This window comes from Panthera tigris, chromosome C2 (genome assembly GCF_018350195.1).
Source record: "Panthera tigris isolate Pti1 chromosome C2, P.tigris_Pti1_mat1.1, whole genome shotgun sequence".
Lineage (NCBI taxonomy): Eukaryota > Metazoa > Chordata > Mammalia > Carnivora > Felidae > Panthera > Panthera tigris.
Genome location: NC_056668.1, coordinates 109,082,707 through 109,098,654, shown reverse-complemented (window position 1 = coordinate 109,098,654; position 15,948 = coordinate 109,082,707). Strand labels below are relative to the sequence as shown.

At 34.5% G+C, this 15,948-nt stretch overlaps 1 protein-coding gene across 1 annotated transcript in view; it reads right to left on the bottom strand.

Moving 5' to 3' along the window:
- The window catches only part of GPR149 (G protein-coupled receptor 149), a 66,756-nt gene that overhangs the window by 44,551 nt on the left and 6,257 nt on the right, over positions 1-15,948 (bottom strand). The window contains exon 3 of the mRNA XM_007086371.3: positions 14,469-14,926. Coding sequence (XP_007086433.1) covers positions 14,469-14,926 — 458 coding nt within the window. The remainder of the gene's footprint in view (positions 1-14,468; positions 14,927-15,948) is intronic.

Below are 15,948 nucleotides of genomic sequence, written 5' to 3'. Positions count from 1 at the left end.
AGTAGAGGGTATAATATGAGTGTGTAACTGGAAACCTAGGAAAGGCTTCCCAGAGTATAAAATATTTAAATGGAGACCTGAAGGACAAGCAGGATTTAGCCATGTAAAATGGGAGGGAACACATCCAGGAAAAGATCTGTCAGACTCCAAAGACTGAACACTGAAGGTGTTTCTAAATAAACCAAAATGAACAAGGGGACTTGTTTACACAGTGTGCAGCAGACCTCTCTCTTTTGCCCTGTCTTGCTCTGCATTTTTAATCAACAGTTTGAATAAAAGTATGAAGGGTGACCTGTTAAATCCGTGGGTGATTCAAATTGTGGAATGATAGTGTAGATTCAGGACTTAGAATCATCTGAAAGCATTTTTTGATAGCACTAGAAAAGGCTACCAAAAGTAATGGAAGAGTGGGCTAAGTGGAACAAGATGAAATTGAACAGAGAGACGATATAACTGGGTCCAAGCAATAGACTACAAATGTACCAAATGACTAAGTGGCAGCATGAGCAAAAAGGGCATAAAAGTGTTAGCTGATATTAAACACAACAGCAGCACAATATGACTGCTAAATGAGTGAATTTGATCTTAAGATGCACTAAGAGAAGTACAGTTGACCCTTGAACAATATGGGTTTGAATCACACAGGTCTTACTTATATGCAGATTTTTAAAAATAAATATAGCACAGCACTGTAAATGTATTTTCTCTTCCTAATGATTTTCTTAATAGTATTTTATTTTCTCTAGCTTACTGTATTTTAAGAGTATAATATATAATGCATATACAAAATTTGTGTTAATGGACTGTTTATGTTATTGGTAAGGCTTCTGGTCCATAGTAGGCTGTCAGTTAAGTTTTTGGGGATTCAAAAGTTATACATGGATTTTCAATTCTGGGTTAGTTTGGCTTCCCTAATCCTTGTATTGTTTAAGGGTCAACTGTTTAGGTCATAGTGTAAAGGAGGAGAGACAACTTGAATATTCTGTTTGATTCTGGGTTTTGCATATTTAAAGGACTATAGGCTATTCTAAATGAATTTATGATAAGAAAGGTTGAAGTAAGTAACAATATTTAGTTAGCATAATGAGAAAAGACAGAAACATGAAAAATTGGATAAGCATATTCCATTAGCTTAACAGCAAGGGAAAGAGGTAAGAGAATGATTCAGGAGGGATTCAAGAGGCAGAAGCAAGATGTGGTGAAAGGCCTTGGGCAATGGATGCTCATCAGAAATCATCTGGGCAAACTACTTATTTTTAACTTCTTTAAAATTGTGAAACATAACACACATTCAAGACACTATTAAGAATAACTATGCAGTTAAGAAACTATAATCACTCCCTAAGATGAGAAATAGAACATTTCCAGCACTCCAGGGGACCACATGTGTACTTTCTTGCATAATTTCTTTCTAAAGACAAACACTACTTAGACTTCTGTGATAATTACCTTCTGGTTCTTCTTTACAGTTTTACCATTTTGTATTGTCCCTGATTCACTTAATTCAGTTGTGTCTGATTTTAAGCTTTATTAAATACAGTCATAGAGTGTATTTGGTTACGTTTCTTTGATATACTTGCAAAACTTATTCACATTTTATGTAGCTTTAGTTTTGTTTTTTTTTTTTAATTTCGTTGTTTTTTTGATTAGGGCTTGGACTAGATATCAAGAGCCTTGAAGCTTATATTACTTGTCTTCTTCTTTAAGGAAAGGAATACACAAATATGATTTTTACTAATTTTATAAAAACATATGTCCATATTAACACATTGCTAGAGCCCCTCCCGGACTTGGAAGCGATCAGGCAAGTTTCTTTGGCTTAATGTAATATACACTTCTGCACATGGTATTCTTTGTAGAAATGTTCAACAACTTATTTACCCATTATAACATTGATGGACTTTTGGTCTATTCCTAAATGTTGAGGCTATTGCAAACAGAGCTTCCGGAAACATAAACATGTTCTAGTGTAGCACTGTCCAATAGAACTGCAGTGATGGAAATGGTTTATATTTGTGTTGTCTGATACAGTAGCCACTAGCCATATTTGGATATTAAGCTCTGGAACTGTGAATAGTGCAACTGAGGAATTGACTTCTAAATAAAAAATTAAATAATTTAGATTGAAATAGATACATATGACTAGAGGCTACTGTATTGGACAGCGCAATTCTAGAGTGTATGCCTGAGTGGAATTGCTGGGATATGAGGCATCTACCTTTTGTAGATGCTGCCAGACTGTTTCTCATCAACCTTGGCATTGTCAGACTATTTACTTTTGGCTATTTTTGTGGGTGTACAGTGGTGTCTCATTGCTATTTTAATTGAGATTTCCAGATTATTAATGATGTAGCATACCTTTATATATCTGTATGGTTATTTTCATTTCCTCTTATGTGAAGTATGAGTTTAAATCTTTGGTCATATGTGATTGGATTGTCTGTTACTTCTCACTCACTTCTTGGTGTTCTTTATAAATTATATATTCTAAATGCAAGTTTTTTGTTGAGGATATATTTTGCAAATATCTACACACAGTTTTTAAAAGCATTGGTACCCAAATCTTGCTGTAGACCAATTAAATCAGAATTTCTGTGGGTGGGATTGGGGTATTTTTAAAGTATCTCCAGGTGATATTAATCTTCCTGTGTGAGGGGAATGGATAGGATTTGGTATGAGAAATGATTTTCTAACTATCAAAATTATCGCTCTAAAGCAGTTAGGATAGTTGCATATGTGGACTATCTCTGGAGTCAGATGGCCTGAGTTTACTCTCAGGCTCTGATAAACTTTTCTGTGCTTCAGTTTTTCCATCTGTTAAATTGGATAATAATGCCTACCAAATAGTCTTTGTGAATACTAAATAAGCAATTATATGTAAAGTGCTTAAAACTGTGTGTGACACATAGCACGTGCTCAATAAGTATTAGTTATCATCACCATTGTCTCATTATCGTCATAATCATCATCAAAGATTAAATTACCTGCTTTATAAAGCAGCGAGAGCCAGTATCTTCTTTAACAAGAAAGCATCAGAAAGCTTTCACTAAGATCAGTAATTAGGCAAGGATGCCCTGTCTCCTCCACTATGCAAAACTGTTCGAGAATTATTGGCTAATACAACCAGACAAGAGAAATTAAAGAGAGGTATAAGAGGGGAGCCTGGGTGGCTTAGTTGGTTAAGTGTTTGACTTTGGCTCAGATCATGATCTCGAGGTTTGTGGGGCCCTTGTTGGGCTCTGGGGTTGAGCTCTGTGCTGACAGCTTCGAGCCTGGAGCCTGCTTCAGATTCTGTGTCTCCCTCTCTCTGCCCCTCCCCTGCTTGTACTTTGTTTTTCTGTGTGTCTCAAAAATAAACAAAAAATTTAAAAACATTTAAAAGTGAGGTATAAGAATTGATAAAAAAAGTAAAACTATCTCTATTTGATGATGATATGACAGCATGGCTAGAAAACCTTAAATAATGATAATCAATGATTTTCCTGAAACAATAAAATAATTCAGTAGTGTAGCAGAGATAATATTAACAGGCAGAAATCAATATCCTTAATATATACAAATAATAACCAGTTAGAGGACATAATGGTAGAAGAACCTCATTTACAATGAAAATAAGATTGAGTACTTTGGAATAAACTTAGCAAAAAGATATAACACTTGTAGGAAGAAAGCTTTAAAATCTTTCAGGAGAAAGATAACAAGAGTAGATTAGAAAAAATGGAAAGACATCCCCTGTTCTCAGATAAGACAGCTAAATATTATAAAGATGTCAGTTCTCTCTGAACTAATTTATAAATTTAACACAATCCTGATGAAGCTTTTTTATGGAGTCAGACAAGTTGAAAGTAAATTTGATATGAAAAAGCAAACATTCAAGAATAGCAAGAAAAATACTGAAAAAAAAATACCGGCCAGGTGGGGGTGGGGGGAAATCAGCCCTCCCAGACATTAAAACTTGCTATAATATGGGGGGTGGAAGGAAGGGGAGGGGAGGGGATGGGCATTGAAGAGGGCATCTTTTGGGATGAGCACTGGGTGTTGTATGGAAACTAATTTGACAATAAATTTCATATATTAAAAAAAAAACTTGCTATAATAGTCTCTCTAATTAAGACAGTGAGATACTGGTACATGAATAGATAGTGGAATAGAATAGAAAGCCCAGAAATAGACCCAAGTAGGTATGAAAATATAGTATAAGATAAAGATATTTCAAAACACTGTGGGTAATGGTAGACTTTTAAATAAATTATGCTTTTTTTTAAGGCAAGTCTTTTTTTCTTTAATTTTAAAAAATATTTATTTATTTTTGAGAGAGAGAGAGAGAGAGAGAGAGAGCGAGAGCAAGCACATGAGCAAGGGAGAGGCAGAGGAGGAGACACGGAATCCAAAGCAAGCCAAGCAATCAGCACAGAGCCCATTGGGCTTGAACCCATGAACTATGAGATCATGACCTGAGAAGAAATTGGATGCTCAACTGATTGAGCCACCCAGGCACCCCAAATTATGCTTTTTAATAAATTATGGGAAGGGGCACCTGGATGGCTTAGACAGTTGAGCCTCCCATGGGGCTCTCTGCTGTCAGCACAGAGCCAGCTTCAGATCCTCTGTCACCCTTTCTCTCTGCCCCTCCCCCACTCAGTTACATTCTCTCTCTCAAAAATAAATAAATATTTTTGAAAAATAAATGATGGGTAACTATGTAGAAAAAAAAAACAAAATTGGGGTCCCTGGGTGGCTCAGTTGGTTAAGCATCAACTCTTGATTTCAGCTCAGGTCATGATCTCAGGGTTCCTGGGATCAAGCCCTGCCTCAGGCTCTGTACTGACAGGGTAGGGCCTACTTGGGATTCTCTCTCTCTCTCTCTCTCTCTCTGCCCCTCCCCAGCTCGTGTACTCATGCTCCCTCTCTTTCAAAATAAATAAACATCTAAAAAAAAAGACAAAAAACAAAATTATATTAATATCTTGACACCAAATACAAAAATAAATTCCAAGTGGATCTGAGATCTAAATGTAAAAGTTGAAACCGTACAAGTACTAGAAGAAAACAAAGGTGAATTCCATTTTAAATTGTTTATCTGACTCAAAAAAATCCAGAGGCAATTAGGGGCACCTCGGTGGCTCGGTCAAGTGTCTGACTTTGGCTTAGGCCATGATCTCACAGTTTGTGAGTTTGAGCCTGGCATCGGGCTCTTTTCTGACAGCTCAGAGCCTGGACCTTGCTTCGGATTCTGTATCTCACTCCCTCTCTGTTCCTCCCCTGCTCACATGCTGTCTCTCTCTCTGTGTCTCTCAAAAATAAACATTAAAAAAAAGAACTCTTAAAAATCAAAGGATAAAGGGACAAAAACCTGATAGAAACATAAGGAAAGGATAAGAGCAGACAATTTACAAAATATAAAAAGACAAAATGGCTCTTAAATGTATTAAAAGTATTCAAACTCATTTATAATTACATAAATATAATTTAAAACAACTCTGAGATTGTATCCTATCAGACTGGCAAAAATTTATTTATTTATTTTTAATTTTAAAATTTTTTTAGGGGCGCTTGGGTGGCTCAGTCGGTTGAGTGTCCGACTTCAGCTCAGGTCACGATCTCGCGATCCGTGAGTTCGAGCCCCGCGTTGGGCTCTGGGCTGATGGCTCAGAGCCTGGAGCCTGCTTCCGATTCTGTGTCTCCCTCTCTCTCTGCCCCTCCCCCATTCATGCTCTGTCTCACTCTGTCCCAAAAATAAATAAACGTTAAAAAAAATTTAAAAAAAAATTTTTTTTAATGTTTCCAGTTTTTATTTAAATTCTAGTTAGTTAACATATAGTGTAAAATTAATTTCAAGAATAGAACTTAGTGATTCATCACTTACATATAATACCAGACTGGCAAAAATTTAAAAAGCATAATAATATATTATTACCGAGATTGTGACGAAAAGAGGCCTCTGATGGGAATGCAGACTGGTATGACCCTTCTGGAAGAGAGTTTGGCAATTCCTAACAAAACTATATTTTTGACCCCCAAATCCTAATTCTAGGAATTTATTCTGAAGATACGCCTCCAAAAATATGAAAATACATGTGCATAATATTGTTTACTGCTATATTTTTTAATTGCAAAATACTAGAAACATCATAAGGCCCATGTAAGAGAGTGATTGAATTAACTGTGGTATAGCCACACTATGGATAATTATGCAGATATAAAAAGTGAAATCTCTATAAACTGGTATGGAGTAACTTCTATGATATATTAAGTGAAAAAAGTAAAGTACAAAAGAGTTATATGTAAGGAAGAAGGAGATATAAGAAGGTATGCATGTATCTGCTTATTTGTGCAAAAAGAAATACAGGGTAGTTAAACCAGAAACTATGAGATTGATTACTTACAGGTGATAGGTAGGTACAGGGTGGAAAGAATGGGAAAATGGGAATAGGGAAGAAGGAATGAGGGAGGAAAGCACATATTTTATGTAGTTCTGATTCTTGGAATCATAGTAATGTTTCACATACTCAAACATGAATAATCAAAATCAAAAATAAAGTGGGAGGAACTCATAATATAAAATGAAAGGAATGAAAATGAAAATAACCTAAGTCAATGGGGAAGATTGTATTTTGATTATAAACTGTAAGATTAAAGATGAAAAGAAGTGTATACAACCATTATATTCTAGTCAATACTTTTCTTTCCCCACAAGAGTATAGGTGTGCAATTGAGTAAATAAGTAAATATGTTTCTGGAGAATGAAAGTCAGTTTTCTCACTGTTAGAAAAAGAAGTAACAAGAAAAGGGAAAGGCATTAATGAATCTATGGTATTTGATTGGACTTGGAGGTATCAGTATAAGTGCATGGTTTTAAATGATTTATACAGAGAAACTGTTACAGAAATATTGATGTGTACATGAGTATACATATATCCATTTCCTAGATCTGTCCAATGGTAGGGTCTAGAAGCAAGACACCCCAGCAGCAATGAGCATATGTAGCACCCAGATGTTGGTTTCTAAATACCATTGTCCAATAAAAGGAACCAAAACTCCTTGGAAAAATGCTTGATTCTAAGGATGCATCAGGGATAACAGAAGATGAGGCTGGAATTTCTTGTGCTGCTAGAAAATAAGGAAGTGTTAAAAAGATGAGGATAGCATGCTGGATGGATATAAGGCACCAACCTGAAAGAGCTTCCAATGGCCAAATATAGGACAACTGGAGTAGCAAAGTAAAGAATAGTAGTATGGCTTATAACCTACAGATTAAAACAGAATCTTTGAGCCCATGCTGATATACATAAATAAGCAAATGAAGGAGAAGAGATAGCTTTTTCTTTCAGTACAATTCCAATAATAAATATAGGAGGAATGATAGAAATAGAAAATTACCTTCATATAATTGTTGCAGGCAAGATTCATCAATTAATGCTGAAATTAGTGGGCAAAAGTATGACATGAAACAATATTTGCATGGTCTCAAAATATCTCCTCATAAGATATTATAAATTACAAATAAATTACATATAGATTACCAAGGGAAAATAGTAATTTTACATGGAGAAATCTGGAATGCATCACCTATATGAAATTGCCATCACAAGACGTATCAACACCATGTACTTCTTGATCTGATGCACTGGGAAGAGCAAACATCACTTCTGTAGTATTCTTGCCAAAAATGCGTAACTTCAACTTAATCAATGGAAAACATAACACAACTGAAGGACATTCCAGAAACAAAACAAAACTGTCCAGTAGTTCACACATGTCAAAGTTGTATAAGACAAGGAAAGACTGAATAACTGTAGATTGGAAGCTGTAGATTGGAAGAGACTGAGTAGTCATAGCAACAGATGCGGTATGGGATCTGGGATTAGTCTGGACCAAAAAGACAACATAAGCAGGATGACTGGCAAAATTGAAATAAGGTCTATAAATTAATTGTGAGTTTTCTGATAATTACGTTACTGTCATGTAACATATTAACATTAGTGGAAGCTGGATGAAGGATATAGAACTCTCTGTACTATTTTTGAAACTGTTTTGTAAGTCTAAAATTAGTTCACAATAAAAAGTTTAAAAAATGTAATGAATTTCCAGCCGTTTGAGTTCAAGTGAGGGATAACCACTCAATAGGAGGTTGTAGAAGAGACTCAAGCCATACTCGGCAGTTCCAGTACATAGCCTTTTAAGGTCTCCTTAAATCACAAGGTGTTTTTAAGAATGTTAACAAAATTAGCTTAAAAGGTGAGTTATAGGAGTCCACACAAGCTTGGATCCGATGATAATCCCCCTGAGTTTGTAGAAAGTGAACAGTTAAACAGCTCAGTTTTACCTCATTTTAGCAAATGATACACACTGTGAGGATTACAAAAATTTTATGACATATTTGAATTACTTTACGATGAAATTCCCTTAGCTTCAACTTTCATTACTTTGAATGCTTGAGAACAAATTTGCATTCATGGATGAGTTTTCAGCCACACTCCAAATAGCCATTCTAAACTGTCCCAGATAATCTCAAAAAAGTGCTCGAACAATTTAAAGCAGGAAGAAATTAATTCTACTCTTATGCAGAGAAAATCAGATTCCAAAAGAGCACATGCAATGTGATCCTGTTTTTTTCAAAAGTAAAAAAATATGCATGGGAAAGAGCCTGAAGTTTTATGTGATAAAATGTAAACAGTGGTTAACTTTGGGTGGTTGGAATTGGGTATTTTTTCTTTGCTTATCAGTAATTTCTAAATTTTCTACAATAATTATATTACTTTACAATGATAAAACAATAAAAGTTACAAACACTTTTGAAAAAATAAAGCAGTAGAGGTGCCTGGGTGGCTCAGTCAGTTGAGTGTCCCACATCAGCTCAGGTCATGATCCCCCCGTTTGTGGGTGTGAGCCCTATGTTGGACTTTGCACTGACCACGCGGAGCCTGCTTTGGATTCTCTTATCTCCCTGTCTCTCTGCCCCTATCCCGCTCACACTTTCTCTCTCAAAATAAATAAACATTAAAAAAATATATTTAAAAAGCAGTGTAACAGTTTTTTTAGGTATCTGAACAGTGAGTGATGAACTAAACACTGTAACAAATGGATGTAGCTAAATATAAAATATCTATACTCCAGACAGTTATTTGCTGTAAGATGACTGTCTTGAGGCTACAAATAAGTGACAAATGATTTTTTCTCCTACAGTCACTTCAGTGAAAAATGTCACAAATTACTCAGAGAATAGGCTTAAGCATTTGCCAATATTAAGTTAACAATGTCATGGGAAACACTATTTTATGCCTGATTTAATTTTTTAATAGTTTATTTTTTAAAATGAAAAGAGAAGATACACTCTTTTTGGGGAGAGGTAAGAGATATGCATACAGGTAGCCCCCTCACTTATCCAGGCCTCACTTTCTGTGATTTCAGTTACCCATAGTCCACTGTGGTCTAGAAGCAGATGATCTTGCTGATATATCATCGGAAGGTCGATGGTAGCCTAATCCTACATCACAATGCCTGTCACTCACTTCACTTCATTTCATCATGTAGCATTTTATCATCTCATATCATCACATGAAGAAGTGTGAGTACAGTACAATAAGATATTTTGAAATTGAGAGAGTGACCACATTCCCATAACTTTTATTCCAGTATGTTAATGTAATTGTTCTATTTTTGTTATTATTATTAATCTCTTACTGTGCCTAACTTATAAATTAAGCTGCATCACAGGTATGTTTATATAGGAAAAAAAACATAGTATATGTAGGGTTCAGTGCTATTTACATTTCAGGCATCCACGGGGAGTCTTGGAACATATCCCCCACAGATAATGGGACACTACTGTATTGGAGTATTTTCTTCTAGTCTTATTTTACTTTATGAGGCATATATTAAGCGGAAAGGATTAATTTTGCCCTGTTTTTTAAACTAGTATTTATCTCCCAGTGATTAGATGCTAATGTGGTACTTCTTAAATTTTAATGTGCATTTGAATGAGCTGGGAGATTCTGATTGTATAGGTCTGGGATGGGCTTTTATTTTGCACTCCAGTCAGCTAGGGGTTTGTCAGAAATGCAGAATCTTGGAGCCCACCTCAGATTTACTAGTCACAATCTACATTAAAAATATTGTTTATGTTTATTTATTTTTAAGAGAGAGAGAGAGAGAGACAGAGAGAGAGAGCAAGCAGGGGAGGGGCAGAGAGAGAGGGAGACACAGAATCTGAAGCAGGCTCCAGGCTCTGAGCTGTCAGCATAGAGCCCAACACAGGGCTCAAACCCATGAACTGTGAGATCATGACCTGAGCAGAAGTCGGACAGTCAACCAAATGAGCCACCCAGGCACCCCCACAATCTACATTTTAACAAGACATCCATTTGACTTATTTGCACATTAAAATATGAGAAACTCATATGTGGAGTTTAACACAACAGATGAACATAGGGGAAGGGAAAGAGAAGTAAGATAAAAACAGAGAGAGAGAAACAGTAAGAAACTCTTAAATACAGAGAACAAACTGAAGGTTGCTGGAGGGCAGGTGGTAGGAGGATGGGTTCAGTGGGTGACAGGCATTAAGGAGGGCACTTTTCAGGATGAGCACTGGGTGTCATATGTAAGAGATGAATGATTGAGTTCTACTGCTGAATCCAAGGCTACCCTGTATGTTAACTAACTTGAATTTACATTAAAATAATGAGAAGCTCTAATTTAAAGAACCCCAAATAATCTAGTTTGATTTCTGGTTTCCACAGTTTTTTATGAAAATTATTTAAAGAAACAATAATATTAAAAAGTTATAGAAACCATTGTTGCCACTTCACTCTGTCAGCAGACACAACTTGGATTTTAAAACTATTTTTAGATAGTTAAAACATTTCACTTAAAATGAGAATAAAACTTTTTTAATGCTCAGATGACTTTAAAGTTAGTTCTTGTTTGTGTATACATCCTTCTGCTAAATGATTTGTGTAGCTCATTCAAATGTAATCACTTCTCCCTGCTTGGTCTCTCATTTGAGAAGAATTGTTTCAGAATCTGTTTTTCTATATTCTACTGGCTTAATGGAGGACCTTTCACCTTTCAGATGCTATGATGCTAGGATTATAAGAGGGATTAAGTGATATAGTTACAACATATCTTTGTTTCTGATTGATTATAATAAACAAATGAGTTTCTAGAGCTTTAAGACAACACATTAAAAGAAAATGGAATTTATTGAGGAACTTTGTATTAAAAGAGAAAATTAGAGTTAACACCCACAAGCCACCGAATTATTTTATAAGTCCAATTTTATTTATTCATAGATGGCAAAACTCTCAGGTTCTGAAAATCATTATTTCATTTGAAGAACAGTCACACCATATTAAAACTTTGTAACTGAAGAGCTCCAACATTTCTTTTTTTTTTTTTTAATTTTTTTAATGTTTATTTATTTTTGAGAGAGAGAGAGAGACAGAGCATGAGCAGGGGAAGGGCAGAGAGAGAGGAAGACACAGAATCCGAAGCAGGCTCCGGGCTCTGTGCTGTCAGCACAGAGCCTGACGTGGGGCCTGAACTCACAAACCATGAGATCATGACCTGAGTTGAAGTCAGATGCTTAACTGACTGAGCCACCCAGGTGCCCCAGAGCTCTGACATTTCTAATTTTTATCTGAATATTTTAACAGTGGACTTCTTAGGATTCTACCTATTAGGGATCCGAAAAGGAGCGGTAATGTGGTTAACACTGAATTTCAGTCTTACTAGCACTTTCAACTCTGATAAATTTTATTGGATCACATTTAAACTCCCGAAGGCATTCTACTACCACCTTCTTTACACCTTAACGTTGATCTGATGCTTTCACTCCTGCCAGGATTTCAAACAAAATACACTGGGAATTTGTTTACTAACTTAAACTCTAATAAAAAATTAAGCAGCATGTATTGTCAAAATAAAGTAGGGCTCACTAAATATATTTTAAATCAAACCTGCGGGGTTTTTTTTAAGCTTAAGAATAAAGAAGACACACCATTCAATGTAGAACCATTAAACATGAACTAATAGATTCGGACTAAAAATGTGAAAGTACAACCACAGAAAATCAGAAGAGATAGTGTTTTTATAGACGTATTGCAGTGTCTACTGCAGTTTAATGTATCACTTTAAGGTACATAAGTTAACATTGTTTTCAGAGCAAAGAAGGTATTTGGAAGAAAAGGATAAAATGAAAGTGCTTTCTAAGTCATCATCTACTCCCATGAAATATCTGTGGTGAAGAATAGGTTAAGAGTAAAAACCTGTCTTTGGTCATGGAAGTGTTTTCATAAGCATTTTGTCCCTAAATATATTTTGGTTACATGTTAACCTTAAAGTTCAGAGGCAAATTCGCTAAAAGGCAAGGCCTATCAATAACATCAGCCTGTAATCCAAGGATTTCTTACTGTTGTTTGAAAATTTATGATAGTATTTCATTTAATTTCAATTAGTCTCTGAAAATATAAATTTTATCTTTCCTGAGTGTTCCCTTATTTTATCACTAATCATTTTTTCACAACCATCATTTTAGATCATTTTTTTTTTAACTACTTGCTCCTCAGAGATGTTAAAATATTAATACTTAAGCAAATCCTTATAGTTGAAAGGTATTGATTGGTATTTGATCTGGACTGATCCAAGTTTTGTGCTTTCTATATATCATTTTATTTATGATTTATAGAGGCTAGTGGATAAGCTGTGTTTCATTTTTCTCATAGGACAGTATATTATGTGTAAACAGTGTCTGATCCTTTCATAAGATTCTAGGGTAATTGATTATACTCTCCAGACTATAATCAAGACTTTTTAATGAGGGTTATAAGTTGTGATACTTTAGATGATAATTCCCAATGTTTTTGGCAAAATACATAAGAAAATGGAGTCATTTAAAGTAACGTTGAGTGGGAAAAAAACAAGTCCCAGAAAATTAGGTACAGTATGACACCATCTTTAGAAAGCTCAAAATAAGCAAAACTAAATAATATATTATGTTAGAAATGCACTCATTTGTGATAAAATGAGAAAACAAAAAATGATGATTCAGGATAGCTGTAACTCCTAAGAGGTAAGCATGGGGATGGAATAAAGGAGTAACACACCAAGGTATTTGCAAGTTACTGGGATGCAAACACACATACACACAGGCACACACACACACACATACAGACACTTCATCATGATATTACTTAACAATTTTTAAGTACAAGAAAACCAAGAGGTTTAGATTATTCAGGAACAAATTGATGATGAAACTGTAGGGACTTTCTTCTTAGCTGGGGTACCATTTTCTTCTAAAAATACTGAGCATTGTGTCCCTGTGGCCTGTCAATAGTATACTTTTCACTGTTATTTTTAATTTGTGGCAAATATTTAGTGATTTTTTTTTGAAATACTTAATTACTAAATAATAGGAATAATTATTTTAATATATTTTGTATATTTTGTTTTATTATATAACTTACTTTTTAAACAGTGATATTAGAATAAGACTAGTAGTTTTAATTATCACTGAGAATAAAGGAAATCTCAGATTATTCTATCCATATTCATATTTGGTGTTATATGGTCATATTTTGATCAATGAATGCATTATTCCTTACACATATTGCTGGAATTATGTTTTTGTTTTGACAAGTGGAATTTGATTTCCATTAAATCTTGTAGAAAAGGCTCTTCTTTCCAGTAAATCAGTAGTGTGGAAAGCACGGGCAGCTTTAATTAGCAGATATGAAAGTTTGGAATAAAGAACAATCTCATACCAACATTAGACTATAGTTTCAATAAAGTAAAAAGTATCCCTCATCATTCTAGGCAGGCTAGAACCTAGGATAAAATGGAATAAAATTAAGGTGCAAATTCTTTTGGTTTATAAAACATTATAAAGCCATTCTTCTATCCTTAAAGGGATGGAACATTTAGCAGAGTTTGCAAAGGCTCCCTTCAGTATATTCTGAAATAGATCTTTTTTCCCTACTGGGTATTAGAGGGAATAGTTCTAGCAAGAAGAATAGGCAAACTGTCTAGTTTAGTTGCAGCAGGACTGCCCTCCTCACCACTAGCTGTATAAATATTTGCCTTTATGTCAAAAAGAAAACTGACCTTGAGCACTTTTTGTGGGGGAGAGGGAAAAGGAAAACTTCCAGGTTAACTAATTTGAAACAAGTTCTGAGAGTCTAGTCTGAATTTAGACAGATTACTTGAGGTTAAACTATAAAGCTCTACCCTTCTCAAAGAGCCTGTTTAGCTCTGTCAATGCCAAAACATACAGATTTTGAATAAAATGTATAACTTAAAATTTTAAATCCCTCAAAAGAACACCTTGAAATAAAATTTAATATTATGGAAATTAATCAAAGCAAGTGAAATTGAATGAAATAAGCAACTGATCTTTTTTTTTTTTTTCCCCATGCCTATCATATTTGGCCTCACTTTTTATTTCACAGAAAGAACAACCTTTACTGTACCTGACGAGGGGTTCTTTCTGATTTACTCCTACACCATTCCCAGTCTGAAAGGTCTGGTTTCTGACTCTCCTCATGAGAAAGTCTTCTTTCTGGCCCTTCCAAAAAGGTGGTTTCTTCATAGTTTGTATCACCTCCTGTTTCTTCAGAAATCAGTGGATCAACACCCTTTCCACTGTGGCAATCCTGTTTAGCCTCCATAATATCAGTATTTGTGCATTTGTTGATCCCTTTTAGTACAGAACTGTCCCGAGAGGGTGTGGTGCTGATTTCCACTTTTATGGCATTAAAGATATTATGAGTGTCTCTCTGAGAGTCTTTTGTAGTTTTGCATTCAGAATTCATGAGATTGTGATAGGATGTAGAATTTTCATCATCATCATAGTAATCTTCACGTGCTATTTTATAAATCCCATAACTCCTTTGGAATGACAGATTGAATTCAAAGCCTCTCCTCTTGGCTAAGTAAAAACAAAAACAAAGTTCCATGGTTAAGAAGGTAGGTATAAACAATTGGATATACATAGGGAATAAAATCAGGAAAGTGCATTCAAATTGATTATTATGATTTTAAAAACTATCTTCATTACCTGTCAATTATGTATGAAAGTAATTACACCTTATAAATTCAAGGTATCTAATTACTCTGGGCCTAACTTTTCTCACTTGTACAGTGAGAGGCTGGTTTAAAGTACATACAATTCCAAGAACCCTAGAGTCTTTAAAGCAGTTTAATGAACAAAAATTTAACCATAAATTTGAAAACTCTCACATATATGCAGTTTTAATTTTAGCTTTTTTAATCTATCAGTTATCCATACATTACTTTATATGGGGATAAAAGATATTTCTAAATTTTATTTTGCTAGAAATTATTAAGAGGGCCTTAATATTACATGAGTTATTCATCTGACAACATCAGCAACAGATATGACTGCATTAAATATTTTCATGTATTCCAATCCTGACATTTATATGTTTATATATGCATACATTAAAAATTAGAAAATGCTGCAACACAGTTTTTAAACTTTTTAAATGAACATATATTTCTGATACAAATACATTTGGAATGAATTATAAAAAATAGTGAATAGATTCATATTTTTGTGATCTAAAGCACTTTGCAACGTGTCTCTAAACCTGGTTAATTACAAAATGAATTTAGTAGGAATGCATAAAAGTTTATGGCTTAAACCAAGAGAAATGTAAGAGTATGTTAATATAGTACTACTGGTTGGTGGATATGGTATGAAGTCTTAGTAGAAAAGTGAGAATGTGGCAGAAAGTGATACAATTTTTATGTGTGAATGTCATTAAATACTAGATCATTACTTTATGTATTAAGAATGAAGTTACATCAGGATAGTAGACAAAATGCAATTTAATGTTTTGGTATTCATCTTTCAAAACATGGCTCATTTCAAAGTATTTCTTCTACTTGGATAATTCTGTATCATATACCAGACATTTAGCTATCCTT